This window comes from Cinclus cinclus, chromosome 16 (genome assembly GCF_963662255.1).
Source record: "Cinclus cinclus chromosome 16, bCinCin1.1, whole genome shotgun sequence".
Lineage (NCBI taxonomy): Eukaryota > Metazoa > Chordata > Aves > Passeriformes > Cinclidae > Cinclus > Cinclus cinclus.
The window spans coordinates 1,480,700-1,495,320 of record NC_085061.1 but is presented as its reverse complement, the minus strand read 5'-3'; the positions used below and the strand labels follow the sequence as shown (position 1 = coordinate 1,495,320).

The window sequence follows — 14,621 nt, the reverse complement described above, 5'->3', positions numbered from 1 at the left end:
CCGCAGCGTTCAGGAGGGATCTGAGGCTTCAGGCACTGCAAAAATTCAAAATATTCATGCTGGATGTATTTACTGAGAAGCACGGCAGGAAAAGCGAGATGAGATGAGGTGAGGTGAGATGAGATGAGATGAGATGAGATGAGATGAGATGAGATGAGATGAGATGAGATGAGATAGATGAGGTCGGTGGGAAGGGAAAGGGCAAACCCCGATAATTCTCCGTCTGGGGTTTCTAAGGGAATTAATTCTTCAGGTCAATAACGAGCTCTGCTTTTGTGTTTTGAGTCGTTGCTGCGAGGCTCCGAATCCTGCAAAGATGGATTCGTTCCAGAGGAAAACTCAAACTTCTCAAAGGAGAAGCAGGACAAGGAGTCACGGGGTGCTCGGACAAGGAGAAGCAGATAAAAGTCAGGAAATGCCTCGGGGTTTGTGGCCCGAGGGACAGCAGAGCAGAGTTGTCCCAAAATCCATCCTCGGCCTGGGATCTGCAGGGAGCAGTTCCAGATCACTTCTTTATTTTTTATTTGAACCCCGTCTATTTATTTTTTTTTTATTTAAACTCCCTCTATTACTATTTTATTGCCCCCTCTATTTATTTTTATTTTATCCCCATATACGTATTTTTCATTTTACCCCATCTATTTATATTTATTTAAACCCCCTCTATTTATTTTTTATTTAACCCCCTCTATTTTTAATTTAATTCCCCCATTTATTTTTTATTTAATTCCCCCATTTATTTTTTATTTAATTCCCTCTATTTATTTTTTATTTAATCCCCTCTATTTATTGTTTTTATTTCACCCCCTCTATTTATTTTTTTAACCCCCCTATTTATTTTTATTTAACCCCCTCTATTTATTTTTTATTTAACCCCCTCTATTTATTTTTTATTTAACCCCCTCTATTTATTTTTTATTTAACCCCCTCTATTTATTTTTAACCCCCTCTATTTATTTTTTATTTAACCCCCCCATTTATTTTTTATTTACCCCCCCTATTTATTTTTTATTTAACCCCCTCTATTTATTTTTTATTTAACCCCCTCTATTTATTTTTATTTAACCCCCCCTATTTATTTTTTATTTAACCCCCTCTATTTATTTTTATTTAACCCCCTCTATTTATTTTTTATTTAATCCCATCTTCCTTGCTCAGCTCCTCAACTCCAGGCTCTGCTGCTCTTTCAGGAATGCATCAAGCCTGTAAAAGTGGACAAAAAGCCTGGAAAAGCAGCAGCTAAGATCAGAATTGAAGCTGATGGAAGCTGTTTCCAGGTCAATCAGGTATGTGGGGACTTTTGTTCAGTGCAAAAAAAACCAGAAAAAAATAGTGTATTTTAAGTGTTTTAATTACCTACATCCATTTAATGTCTCAAAAAGATGCTGTCAGCATTTTTGTGTATTTTTTCCTTTTTAATTTATAATCAATAATTCCACTTTTATGCTCCAAAACGCTGACATTAATTACTGATTATTAATATAAGAGCAGATAAGCTGAGATTGTATTCAACTTTAATTTATAAATTCATTTCTAAGCAGTCATTTTATAATGAGTAATTGTGGTTTATTCCAGCTTTTTGTGCTCTGAAACATTGCCACTCATTGGTGATGATTTTCATAAGAGAGCAGACAAGAAGAAAAGTTTATTTATTTTATCAACAATTAAAGATTGGCAATTCCTGGTTGCTTGTGACAACGTCCTGGTGCTCACTCAGAGATTTAACCAAGATATTTTTAATAAACCCTGCAGGATTTTCTTAAAATAACATTTCAAATTATTTATTCAGAAGCTTCCAAAATTCAGGCTGAGATTATTTTTTTCCTGTTTTCACCAAAAAAAAAATTGGCACTGCTCAGTTAACCAAGCTGGGATAAAACCCCTCAGCAATTTCCCCTTCCTGTGCTAAATAATCCCAAATTCAAAGCAGCCAACTTCAGGTGGCTTTGTGCTCATCTTATTAAAAATAAAGATTATTTTAATGATAAACCAAGAGCATCAAAAGAGCAACATTTTTGTAACAAGGTGGGGAAGCTGCTCCTTAAATTCTGGGATCAGGACTGAGCCTGCTGTGGGGTTTTTTGGGTTTTTTTGTGTTTGGGGTTTTTGTTTTGTTTTTGTTGGTTTTTTTTTTGGTTTTTGTTTGGTTTTTTTGTTGTTGTTTTTGGGGTTTATTTTTGGGTTTTGTTTTGTTGGTGTTTTTTGTTATTTTTGGTTTTTGTTTTAGTTTTGGGGGGTTATTTTTGTTTTATTTTTTTTATTTTGTTGTTTTTGTTTCGTTGGTGTTTTTTTGTTATTTTCGGTTTTTGTTTTAGTTTTGGTTTTTGGGGTTTATTTTTGGCGGTGTTTTTTGTTTTGTTGTTGTTTTCTTGGCTCTTTTGTTATTTTGGTTTTGTTTTGGTTTTGTTTTCTGTTGTATTTTTGTTGGTGGCTTTTTTGTCATTTTTGGTTTTGGGTTTTTTTGTTGTTTTGTTGGTGGCTTTTTGTCATTTTTGTTTTTTTTCTTTTGTTGGTGGCTTTTTTGTTGTTTTTTTGGTGGCTTTTTGTCATTTTTGTTTTTTTTTCTTTTGTTGGTGGCTTTTTTGTTGTTTTTTTGTTGTTTTGTTGGTGGCTTTTTTGTTATTTTTGGTTTTTTGTTGTTGTTGTTTTGTTGGTGGCTTTTTGTCATTTTTGATTGTTTTTTTTTTCTTTTGTTGTTGTTTTATTGGTGTTTTTATTTTTGTTTCTGCTTTGATTTTTCTGTTGTTGTTTTGTTTTGTTTTGTGGGTTTTTGGTTTTTTTTTTGTAGGATGGGGAAGCACAAAAGCTGGAAAAGGCCAAAATCACCCTGAATGATTGCCTGGCCTGCAGTGGCTGCATCACCTCAGCTGAGAGTGTCCTGGTGAGCCAGCAGAGCCACGGGGAGCTCTGCAAAGTGCTGGCTCTCAACAAGGTGAGTCCCACTCCTCCCTGGAGAAAAAAAGGGGAGAATCCCCAGGAAAAGGGGAATTTCACATGCCAAGTTCTTCTTGTGCTTTATTCCCATTTCTCAGGAGTTTGGAAGGGTTTGGTGCTGATTTTTGCCTGGGAGTGAATGTGAGGAGCTCTGTGGTGCTGCCTGTGTGACAATTTGGGATCCTTGAGGGGTTTTTTTTTGTTTGTTTTATTTTGTTTTTTTTTTCCCCCAGGCTGCTGCTGCCCACGAGCAGAAACTGGTGGTGGTTTCTGTGTCCCCCCAGTCCAGAGCTTCCCTGGCTGCAAGGTGCAAGCTGGGGCTGCTGGAGACAGCACAGAAGCTGGCCAGGTTCCTCAAGAGTTTAGGTAAGTGTGGGGTTGTGTTCTGTTCTCTGGGCTTCAGCAGAAGCTGCTGGGATTGAACCCTCACGTGGATTCCAAAGTGTCCAAAACTTCAGTCACACCAGGAGCTTGGAGTGAGGGAAGGAAAGTTTGGGAAAAGGAGGGTGAGGGAGTTTTTGTAAGGGTGAGGGGAAGGGTTTAAACTGCCAGAGGGCAGGGTCAGAGAGGAGACTGGGAAGGAATTCCTGGCTGGGAGGGTGGGGAAGCCCTGGCACAGATTCCCAGAATTGGCTGCTCCATCCCTGGAAGTGTCCAAGGCCAGGTTGGATCACCCTGGGATAAGTGGGAGATGTTCCTGCCTGTGGAGCTGGCTGAGCTTTAAGGTCCTTTCCAAGCCCAGCCATTCCACCAGTCTGTAAAACCTGTAAAAAAAACCACTGAAAAGAACTTTACATTTTACATTTCCACCTCTCCTGTCCCTTCTACCGTGCTGAAAAATATTCCCTGTTCAACTGCAGAGCTCAGGACTTGTGACTGAGTTTTTCTGGGGTTGAAGTGGAAGGTTTTCTGTTGGATCTTGCCGTGTCCTGAGGATTTTAACCCAGCTGCTGTCCCTGCCCAGGTGTGCACTACGTGTTTGACACGACTTTCTCCAGGAATTTCAGCCTCCTGGAGAGCCAGCAGGAATTTGTGAGACGCTTCCACAAGCAAGCAGAAGACAAAAAGGCTCTGCCCATGCTGGCTTCTGCCTGCCCAGGTATGGCTTCAGTTCCAGCTGCAATCCAAAATCCAGCAGCTGCTCAGGAAGGTGCAAATGGATGGTTTTACCTGCAGGATTATTCTCCTCACAGCACAGATCCTGGTGTTAAAGCAGCGCTGAGACATCCCAAAATCAGTCTGCTCTTCCACTCGCTTTGCTTTTCTTTGTGCTGAAAATGAATGAGCACTGAACCTGGGGTTTGGGGAGAATGGGCAGAGTGATGGTCTGCTTCTTAATTCTTCATTTCATGTGGTCATCATGTTCCTTCCAGGTTGGATCTGCTACGCAGAGAAAACCCACGGCAGCTTCATCATCCCCCACATCAGCACCACCAAATCCCCCCAGCAGGTCATGGGCTCCTTAGTCAAGGGCTACTTTGCAGAGCAGAAGGTAAAGCTTTAAAAATGCTCTTCTTACTGCAAAACTCCTCCAGTTCAACCCTTTGGGTTGATTTTTTTTTTTTTTAAAGTTTTGCTGTGTTAAACACATTTTAAGGGTCAACACTGCCTTGCAAAAGGCAGCAGGTCTTCCTCACTTCTGATTTAGCTAATGAGTTGTAATTAGGGTAGAACACTAAGCATGGGCTAATTAGATTAAAGCCTCTGAATTATTTGGGAAAGCTGAGACACTTATTTTCAGTGTCTTTGTGCTCCAGTTGTTTAAAGTTGGTGAATAATTTCAAATAAGTGACCCCAGCCAAGGCTCAGTCAGTGCTTACGTGCAGATCGTGGCTTCTCTAAAAGTGATCTCTCATTCCCATCTTGATGTTCTGCTTCTGTCCTTAGCCTGGGACCTCTGGAATCTTCCCCAGGCTGCAGTTTCAACAACCAGCACCCACTGGGATTTACTGTGGGGTTTACTTTTTGTGAGGTTTAGTGGCAGTGCTTTGACACTTGCACGAGGCAGCTGCAGATTTGGGACAAAATCTGGCAACTTCTGGGAACATTTGGCACAAAAGGCTGAAACAGTGGCCTGGGAGCAGTGAGCTGTTTGTTCAGTCTGTGTGTATTGCTTGGGTGATCCCCAGGTTTTTTGTGGGACTCCAGATCATGTCCTGAGGGGCTGAGCTTTGGGAGCAGGGAGGAAGTTTATTTCCCTAATGGCTTAATTAGGGATTGGCTTCTCTGCCTGACCTTGGATCATTGCACCAGGGTGAGGGAAACTTGCAGGAGCTGCAGGGAGCCTCAGGAAAGATGGGAGGAGAATATTCCTAAAGGCCTGGAGGGACAGGACACAGGGAATGGCTGCCCACTGCCAGAGGGCAGGGTTAGGTGGGATATTGGGAAGGAATTCCTCCCTGGGAGGGTGGGCAGGGGCTGGGATGGAATTCCCAGAGAAGCTGTGGTTTCTCCATCCCTGGAAGTGCCCAAGGCCAGGCTGGATGGGGCTTGGAGCAGCCTGGGATGGTGGAAGGTGTTGGGGTTGGAACTGGATGAGTTTTAATGTCCCTCCCAACCCAAACTGTTCCAGGATTCCTGTGGAGAATCCTGGAAAAGGATTCTTTTTCCTCTTCCCCTGTGAAGGACCATAACTGCTGTCCCAGACTTGCTAGGACAGGAACCATTTCATTTATGCATAAATATATAACCCTACAAATTCTCAGTAATGGTGGCGATTATTCCAGGGGCACTGTGGCATTATTTTCCCCATCTGCTTTGCTCCTGGAATGCTCTCCCTGAGCTCAGGGGGATTTTGGCTGCCCCAGCCTTGTCTCTCTTGCAGCACCTGCCCCCTGACAGGATCTACCATGTCACAGTCATGCCCTGCTACGACAAAAAGCTGGAGGCCTCCAGGCCAGATTTTTTCAACCAGGAATACCAGACCAGGGATGTGGATTGTGTCATCACCACAGGTAAGCAGAGCCACAGGGAATTCCCAATTCCAGCTGATTCTGGGAGCTTTACAATGTTCCCTGGCTGTGCTAAGCCTTGGTCTCTGACAGAGGTTGGATATTGGTGTATATTCACATTTAATAGTGCAGATCATGCCCTGGCATCCTGCAGGTGCAGTTTAGGGATTGCTGTGTGGGGTTTGTTTTCCTGCGTCCCAGAAATAAGAACTCTCTGTGCCTGGTTCTGCTCTAGGAGAAGTGCTAAAGCTGCTGGAACAAGAAGGAGTGTCCCTATCAGATGTAGATCCTGCTCCCCTGGACACCTTGTAAGAACAAAATCCCATTTCAGTCATGCTTCATTTTCTCCAGGATTTAGGGAGTTCAGAATTTCCCTTTTCCTGTTCCCTTTCCTCCAGGATTCAGAGAGTTCAGAATTCCCCTGTTCCCTTTCCTCCAGGATTCAGAGTTCAGAATTCCCCTTTTCCTGCTGTTTTACAAAAGTGTTTACCCTTGGTTTGGTTTCTTGTGTCACTTGAACAACTGGGAGTTAAAATATTTAATGTCCAGAATATGGTGAATTTCCACTGGACAATCACTCCAGCTCATTTCATCCCACAAAAAGCTGCTGCAGGCTTTGGGAAGGACAAGAATCTGTCCCAGTGATAAAAATGTCCTGGAGCAGAAGCTGTTCCTCCTCCTTATCAGAGCCACTGCAAAGATCCCAGAATTAAAGCAGAAATAACAAATATTTAGGTCGCTCAGTTAATCTGCAGAAGGCTGTCAGTGAAAAATGACATTGAAGTCATGGCAGATGGGAGTGGGGTGGTTGAACTGAGGAGGAATTTCTGCTCCAGCTGCACACCCAGGGGTGGGAGCACATTTTGGGGTCTGAGGTGACACCAGGGCTGGTTCTGCACTGAGCACCCAGAGCTGCCTTTGCTTCAGGGCAAGGGGAGCAAACACAGAGCTCCTGGCACAGGGAGAGCTCCAGAGCCCCTCCCTGAATTGAATTGTACAGGGTGATTAACTGGAGAATCACCCCATCCTGGGAAGGATTTTAAAATCCTCCAACCCCAACACCTTCCATTATCCCAGGGTGCTCCAAGGCCCATCCAGCCCGTCCTGGGACACTCCCCTGAGCTATCAGTGCTTCCCAGGAGCTTTGTTTGACCCCAAATCCCCTAAAGCTGCTGCTCTGCCCTGCCCAGGCTCGGAGAGGCTGCAGAGGAGCTCAGCACCCACCCCGGGGGGGGCTCAGGGGGGTACCTGGAGCACATCTTCATCCACGCAGCCCAGGAGCTCTTTGGGATCCACGTGGACTCCATCCACTACAAACCTCTCAAGTAAGGAGCTGAAATCCTACAGAAAAGGCAAATTTTCAGGAATTATCTCCTCGCCAAGGGGCTGAAATTTGGGGGCGTTTTTTCAGGGTTTTTTTTGTTTGTTTTTTTGTTTTTTTTTTTTGTTAAATGTTAAACTCCACTTCCAGACTGAGAGTTGGCTGCTCCCTCCTCCAGCTGCTGAGCAATAAATCAGCCAATTCCATGCAGCCAGGGAGAATTCCAGGAAGGATTCCATCCCCTTTCCCCACCCACACCCTGGAGTTTGGCCTGATGGATTTGCCCGCTGATAATTTTAAAAATAATTATAAAATTTTAAGAGTAATTGAGAAGGCAGAGCTCTCAGGGAGATGGGATTCCTCACTTTGGATCAGGCCAATCAAGATTTGTCACTAATTATTGATCCCAGCTTGTGGGAGGGCTTTGGGGCTCTGTTTAACTGTAGTGAAACAGAAAATAAATCCCCTGAGTTTGGGCATTGAGGCTCATCCACCTGAGATTCCTTCTGGCTTCCCAGTTCTAATTTAACTTATCCTTTGGAATTAATTTTATCCCTAAATGAGCAGTTTTTACATTTATGATTTCCTGGTTTAAGAAGCAGAAAAAACAGTCTCAAAAACTTGATAAAAATCAAATTACTTTTTTTTTATTATTATTATTAGGACCAGGTATTCCCACTAACCTTAAAAATCTGGACTCCTCAGTCAGGGTTTTTTCCCATGTTTTATGATCCAGGGGAAGTTAAAAATCCCCTGAGGGGCTCCATGAGTGTTGAGCTTTGCACAGGTGTCCTTCAGCAAACTGCTCAGGTGGCTCCAGCAGTGCTGGAAGGTTCTGGAAGGAATTCCTTCCTGTTTTCCTTGGATGGCACAGAACTAGGCCAGCTCTTCAATGAGTTTCACAAAGAATTTGGGTTTTGCACGGGGGTGCCCTTTGAAGTTTAAAATAGAAACTCATTTGGAGAAGTCATTTCTTGTGCTCTGCTCCCTTAGGAACAGAGACTTCCAGGAGGTGACCCTGGAGAGGGATGGAGAGGTGCTGCTCCACTTTGCTCTGGCCTATGGATTCAGGAACATCCAGAACCTGGTGCAGAAGCTGAAACGAGGGAGGTGCCCCTATCACTACGTGGAGGTCATGGCCTGTCCCTCAGGTGAGGCAAATCCAGCCTGGCAGCAGCTCCAGGGAATTCCAGACAGGAAAAAAATGGGAGATCTTTCCTACCTCTGAGCCAGTAATTCCTTGGGATTTAAGGAATTGAAGCTGAATCCCATCACGCAAGATTTCTAGAATTAATTTATTAATTGATTTTAAGGAGGATTTTCTGAGCTCTTTGGTACCTGAGAGGATTCTCCCCCCTGAAATTGCCCAAACCTGACCATCCCACTTACAGAAAATGCTGCTGTGGCTAGTGCAGAAAGTCACTTCCTGAATATTTTGTTGAAAATTTGTTGAAAAAAAGGAAATCTTCCTTTTCCTGCCTGCTGGCTCCCCTGGGAGGTGCTGGCAGGGAGCAGGGACAGCCTGAACCCCCTGAGGAACCACTCCTGCCTCCTGGAGCTGCTCCTTCCCAAGGATCCACACAGCTCTGGGAGCCTCCCAGTGCTCAGCCCAGCTCCCAGAACACATCCCAGGCACTTTGCCCTTTCCTCCAAGGCTGGGCTCACCTGGACTGGGCTCTGGCTCTGCTCTGGGGGCAGGAGATAAGAGCTGGCAGATTCCCAGCTGGATCCAGCCCAGCTTCTCCCTGCTGCTGGGAGATAACTGGGAGTGAACCTCCACTCCTGAGGTGTTTTCATTGCTGCAGCTGTTTTGCAGGAGCAGAAGAAATGAACTGAAATTTTTTAGGATGTTTTCCCAGCTGAAGTTTTTTTGTCACTTTTTTTTTTTTTTTTTTTTTTTCTCCCCACCAGGCTGTTTGAATGGAGGAGGACAGATCAAACTCGAGGGAGAATCCAGCAAGGAGGAACTGCAGCAGGTGGAGAGGTTGTATGAATCCCTGAAGGCTGAGGTTCCAGAGGAAAACCAGGCTGTGAGGGAGCTCTACCAGCACTGGCTGGGGGGCTGGGGCTCAGAGAGGGCTCTGGAAGTGCTGCACACGCAGTACCACGCTGTGGAGAGAGCAAACTCTGCCCTCAACATCAAGTGGTGAGAGCTGCCCAGCCCAGGAGATCCTCAGTGCCTTCTGAACTCAGATCTCTGGTCCTCCCAGGACTCGGTGCAATTCCTGCCTCTGGGAATGTGCCTGGCCCTGCTCGTTCCTTCAGAGATGGGAACAAAGCCCAGAGTCTGACAGGAGCCACAGCAAGAGGGGCAGAAATGCATTCCAGGCTGCTGGGACAGCCCCTGGCCTGCTCCAACAGCCCCATTCCTGCCAGAAGTGTGGAAAACGAGGATTCAGAGCTCAGCTCCAGGCTGAGCCTTGTGCCACCCCCCAGGATTCCTCCCCCAGGCCTTGCTGGATTGTCACAGCACTGGGTGCTGTGCCTGCCTCTGCTGGAGCATCCTCATTTCACTGGAAATGGTCTCACAGGGCCTCTGGAGTCCTCACATCTCCCTGCCCTGCAGGGTCTGTGCCCTTGGAGAGGGGGATCCAAGCCTGGGATCATCCCTGGGGCTGGGTCAGTGCCTGCTGGACAAGACCTTGTGATTGCTTCTCCTTAAATTAGAAATATTTATACCCAGGGCACTTACTTCTCTCTCTTTTCTTCCTAAACACACAGCAGGGAGCCATGGAATTTTCACACTTACTGAGGGATAATATCCCTAAATCCAGACAGAACAGGCACTTAATGATGGATAACACCCCAAAATTACCACAAAATAATTCCTGACCTCGGGGCTGCCAGCAACCAAAGTCTCCCCTGCACTTTATTCCAACGAATCCACAGAGCAAATTGTGATTTTCGTGGTTTTTTAATTAAAAGCTTTCCATTTTTCAGCTGCTGCTGGTCATTAATGACCTCACAGTGTTCCAAGGCATGCTCCCCCCCCTCCCCACCTCGAGGAGCAGATTGGTGCTTCCAGTGAATTCCCTTTTCCATGCAGGGATTTGGCTAAAGCAGGACAGGGGGAGGCTCCAGCCTGGAATCAGTGCAGAGCACAGTGAGTGGCTGCTGAGCACAAGCACGTCAGCCCAGAAATGCACAATTCATGAAGCTTAATTAGCTGGAAAGCAAATGCTCAGGGCTCTACACTTGGTCACTTCCTCAGTTCCCAGACACAGAGGTCAGTGAAGCCACCCAGGACACCCTGGGTTCCCTGCTCTGGCACCAGGAATTTGTCCCAGCTGGAATTCTTCCCAGCTGTGAGGTGTGGAGCAGGCTCGGGGTTGGTTCAAACACACAGGAGCATCCCTGCTCCCAGGATAAATAAAATTCCAAAGGAACACACAGGGGACATCCACAACTCCAGCATTTCATGGAAACTCAGGAATTCAGGCCATGGTACCAAGGGAGCTTTTGCAGCTGGAGAAATCCATGCAAGGAAGGAAATCCAATCTATAACTTAATAAAAGGTAAAAAGAAAACCTTGGTCCGGTTTGTAGCACAGGAAAAAGCCCCAAACCAGACTCCAGTGGCAACAAAGGTTCACAGTCCACAAAGGAAAATCCCTGAAATCAACTTTATCCCAGTGCTGGGAGCTGCCAGCAAAGCCTCATTTTCTCCACAAAAAAAAAAAGAAATAAAAAAGGGAATGACTTCACTGGTGTGAAGTGCTTCCCCCCACACCTGCAAATAAAACTCTGCTTCTTTCTCTGAAATTAAGTTTTCTCTTAAAATTAAATAAAACACAGCCCTGATTTTGGAGAAAATAAAGGCTGGGGAGGCCTGGGAGCCCCAGCTGCTCCCTGGCTCTTGAGGACAAGGCAATGTCCATGGCGTTGGCACCAAGTCTTTTCCAGTTTTTATCTTGGAAAAAGCAAAAAAAAGCAAGGGATGCCTGGCAGCACTTTGTTCTTGGCTGCCTAAAATCTGCCCCACCTTGGGAAATCCCTCCTGGAGCAGACTCTGGGCTCCACCTGGACGCCCCCTGTGGTCCAAGGGCTCCCCAAGGCAGCGACTGGGTCACAGATCCCCGCACAAATCCCTGTGGGACCTACTGGGAAAACTGGGAGTAAAAGGGGAAAAGCCCACCCAAGCCCTGCTGTGATGAGGGATTTGTTAGCACAGGGCTGGAGTCAGGTGGGTACTGGTGCCACCAGTGCCATCAGTGACTTCCCAGTTTCCCGTGGGGCTCCAAGTGTCCATCCCTGGCCCGAGAGGGGCCCAGGGTGGCTGGAGCAGGACAGGCAGGGCCAGGAGAGCTCCCAGGAATTCCAAAGGCGCCATCACACAAACCCTGGGATTGGGAGCTCCATGGAGCACAGCACCACGATCCCTGAGCATTCCCACTTCTCTCCCTGGCTCCCTTCCACAGCCACATGGACATGGACATCCACGGGCAGCTGGCAGCTCCTGCACTGACCCCAAAACTGGGAGTGTCCCCTGCTCCAAGCCACGTCCTGACCCTCTGCCAGCATCCTGGCACCAAGGGGGGGTCCCACGGCCGGGGCTCTCCGAAGGGATCCAGGTACTGCTCCCCAGGGAATCCCAGGAGCCAGAGGGGGAGCAGAGCAGAGCAGCCTCACACAAGCAGCTTAAAGACAAAATCCACGTCCCAGCTGGGAGCGAACCCGAGCTGGGCACAGCCAGGAGGGAGCCCTGGCACCTCAGGGATGTCACTTTGTCACTTCTTCTCCAGGAAAGGCGCGAAGAGCCCCCAGTCGAAGGCCAGCATGGCCTGGGGGTTGGGTCTCTCCTTGGGCTTCTTGAAGTTGTCCCTCTGGGAGCGCAGCACCCTCAGCACCTCCACAGGCTCCGTGCTGCCCGTGAACCTCTGCACGGGCTCCTCCCTGCAGGGGGACAGGAGGGGACCCCCAGATGCTGCGACCCCACCCTGTGCTGGGTGACCCCCACGTCCAGCAGCCTCCCCTGGCTCCGGGCTGGGACTGATTTCCCAGCTGTTCATTGGGAAAAGGGAGGATGTGGAGGGGGAAAGGAGCAGGTTTGGGGCAGCAGTGCTTACGTGACCCTCAGGAAGGGGTTGTACAGGAACTCCTCCTGCAGCGTGGAGGGCACCGTGGGCAGGTCCTCGTCATCGCGCTGCTGCCGAGGGAGCAGAGGTGTCCGAACCCCACTGCCACCCCAAACCCCGGCCCCCACCCTGGCACAGGGGGCACAGCCACCTACTTTGGCCCACGCCAGCTTCTCCTTCACCACTTCGTTGTCTGGCTCCACCTTCAAGGCGAATTTGAGGTTTCGGACGGTGCATTCGTGACCACAGAAAATTTTCTGCAGGAGGCACCCAGGGTCAATCCCGTGCCAGATCCCACCCTGGGATCCCTGCCCCGAGCCCCCTCCTGGCTCCGGGAGCCCTCCCCAGGCTGGGAGTTGAGGGACACTCACCGTGTCCTTGGGCAGAGTGCCCAGGGTTTGGGTGAGGTTGGTGTGCATCTGCTCTGCTGTCCCCTCGAAGAACTGCCCGCAGCCCCCCACGAACAGGGTGTCACCTGGGGGACAGGGAGTGCCGGGGTCAGCCAGTGTGGGGGACAGGGAGCGCACAGGGGTGGTGTCCCCAGAAGCCATGGGGGACACGTGGGCAGGGTGGGATACCTGAGAAAAGAGCTGGAGCATCCGGGGAATCGTCCTCCCACATGAAGTAGCACATGTGGCCCGAGGTGTGGCACGGGGTGAAGAGACACCTCACCCTGATGGCCCCAAACTGGGGGGACAGAGGGTCAGGGTCTCACTGAGGGGGACAAACAGACCCCCCCAGACCTCCCCACGCCCTGGCTGGGGCCCAGCAGGTCACAGATCTGGCAGGGTTTGGGGTGGGTCCAGCTGTGCCTGCTCCGATGGCATTTGGGACCCTCCAGCACAACCCCAAACAGGCTGGGATTGGGATGAGGCTTCTTCTCCATCCCAGCCCTGAATCCGTGAGCCCACATCTGCAAGCGCCCCAGGGCACAAAGAGCCAAACACGGCCCAGCAGCACCAACCCCGCTGGGGAACACTGGGGACCACTGGGGACAACTGGGGACAGCGTGACCACCTCACTGGGGACAGTGTGACCACTCCCCTGGCCGCTCTACTGAGGAGCACCGGGGACAGTGTGACCACATCACTCTGCTCCCCACAGTGCCACCCCACTGGGGACCCCAGCACCTCCCACCCCAGCAGGCAGGACCCTCGCGTGGGGTCCGTGTCCCCGGTGTCCCCGGTGTCCCCCCAGCCCTGCAGCCACGCACCGTGAGCTCCTGCCCGTGGGTGACTCTGTGGGTGAGGGCCCCGATGCGCTCGTCAGCACCAAAAACCTGCAGGCCTGGGAAGAGCTGGGCCAGCTCCTCATTGCCCCTGGCGTGGTCCCTGAGGGCACAGCAGGGGCTGGGAATGGCCCCGACCCTGAGGGGACACGGCCACCACCCCCCCTCTCCAGCTGGCCACACTCACCAGTGGTGGTGGGTGGTGAGGATGGCTCTGAGCACCACGTCCTCCTTCCTGATGATCTCCAGCAGCTGAAACGGGGAGAGGACACAGGAGGTGACACACACACACACACACACTGTGACCTGTCCCCTGTGGCACCGGGCAGGGGAATCCACCAAACACGGGCACTGAGGAGCCACAGGCTGAGAGCGGCACAAAGGTGTGACCCTGAGTGGAGCAGGGGGATGGCACCAGGGTGATGCCATGGGGGTGAGGGTGGCATTTTTGGCCGGCGTTTTCTCCCACCCCGGCCACAGCGAGGGCCACACGGCACTGCCAACCCCGGCACGGCTGCCGGGATGCTCCGGATGCCAAATTAACATTCAGGGCCGGGAACAAACCCTGGGCTGCTCCCAGAGGAAGGAAATGCCCGAGGCGGCACCGAACGCCCAAAACCCGCGACAGCGTCCGGGGGGTGGCACAGGGGACACCCGGCACGGGGACACCGGAGCCATCCCGGCTCCTGGAAAACGGGATCGGGCCGCAGATCTTCTGGTTCGGGGTCATCCCCGCTGGCTGTGGGGCGTGCGGGGAGCGGCTCAGGGGGACGGAGGGGTCCGCACCCCAAATCCCATCGGGACGGAGGGGTCTGTCCTGCCGGGGGGATGCTCCGGCCGCATGCACGGATCCCACTGCCACCGCCACCCCTCCCCGGGGACCCGCTCACCCTTCTGGGGACAGCGGCGTCCACGGCCACGGCGTCGCGGGTGCTCTCCTCGATCACCAGGTACATGTAATTGTCCTCCAGCACGGAGATCACCTTCACCTTCATGGCCCCGGCGGGGACACGGCGGGGACACGCGGGCAGGGGGTGCGGGACCCCGGCGCGTCCCCAGCGCCACCCGCGGGCGGGGCCGGGGCGGTCCGGCCGTGTGCGGGGCGGGTCACGC

The 14,621-nt window shown here is 50.0% G+C and overlaps 2 protein-coding genes across 5 annotated transcripts in view; one reads left to right on the top strand and one right to left on the bottom strand.

Annotated features, from left to right (window-relative positions):
- The window catches only part of CIAO3 (cytosolic iron-sulfur assembly component 3), an 11,494-nt gene extending 527 nt beyond the window's left edge, over nt 1-10,967 (top strand). Inside the window, exons 2-11 of one of the 3 annotated variants that reach the window (XM_062503256.1) lie at nt 1,191-1,286; nt 2,789-2,932; nt 3,168-3,300; nt 3,899-4,033; nt 4,308-4,426; nt 5,759-5,888; nt 6,121-6,193; nt 7,076-7,210; nt 8,200-8,357; nt 9,118-10,967. In XM_062503256.1, coding sequence (XP_062359240.1) covers nt 1,191-1,286; nt 2,789-2,932; nt 3,168-3,300; nt 3,899-4,033; nt 4,308-4,426; nt 5,759-5,888; nt 6,121-6,193; nt 7,076-7,210; nt 8,200-8,357; nt 9,118-9,356 — 1,362 coding nt within the window. In that variant the 3' untranslated portion in view covers nt 9,357-10,967. Of the gene's footprint in view, nt 1-1,190; nt 1,287-2,788; nt 2,933-3,167; nt 3,301-3,898; nt 4,034-4,307; nt 4,427-5,758; nt 5,889-6,120; nt 6,194-7,054; nt 7,211-8,199; nt 8,358-9,117 lie in introns of all 3 variants that reach the window. The other 2 variants (XM_062503255.1, XM_062503257.1) reach the window with 2 other exon arrangements.
- Nucleotides 10,102-14,621, bottom strand: HAGHL (hydroxyacylglutathione hydrolase like). Of its 2 annotated transcripts, none has more exons than XM_062503261.1 (8): nt 14,399-14,621; nt 13,696-13,760; nt 13,494-13,611; nt 12,859-12,967; nt 12,652-12,755; nt 12,436-12,537; nt 12,272-12,348; nt 10,102-12,098 (listed from the first exon to the last, which is right to left on the bottom strand). In XM_062503261.1, the coding sequence occupies exons 1-8, from the start codon at nt 14,501-14,503 to the stop codon at nt 11,933-11,935; spliced, it is 846 nt and encodes a 281-aa protein (XP_062359245.1). In that variant the 5' UTR covers nt 14,504-14,621; the 3' UTR covers nt 10,102-11,932. The 2 variants fall into 2 exon arrangements, with proteins under 2 accessions (XP_062359245.1, XP_062359244.1); XM_062503260.1 differs by having other exon boundaries at nt 12,272-12,351; nt 14,399-14,618.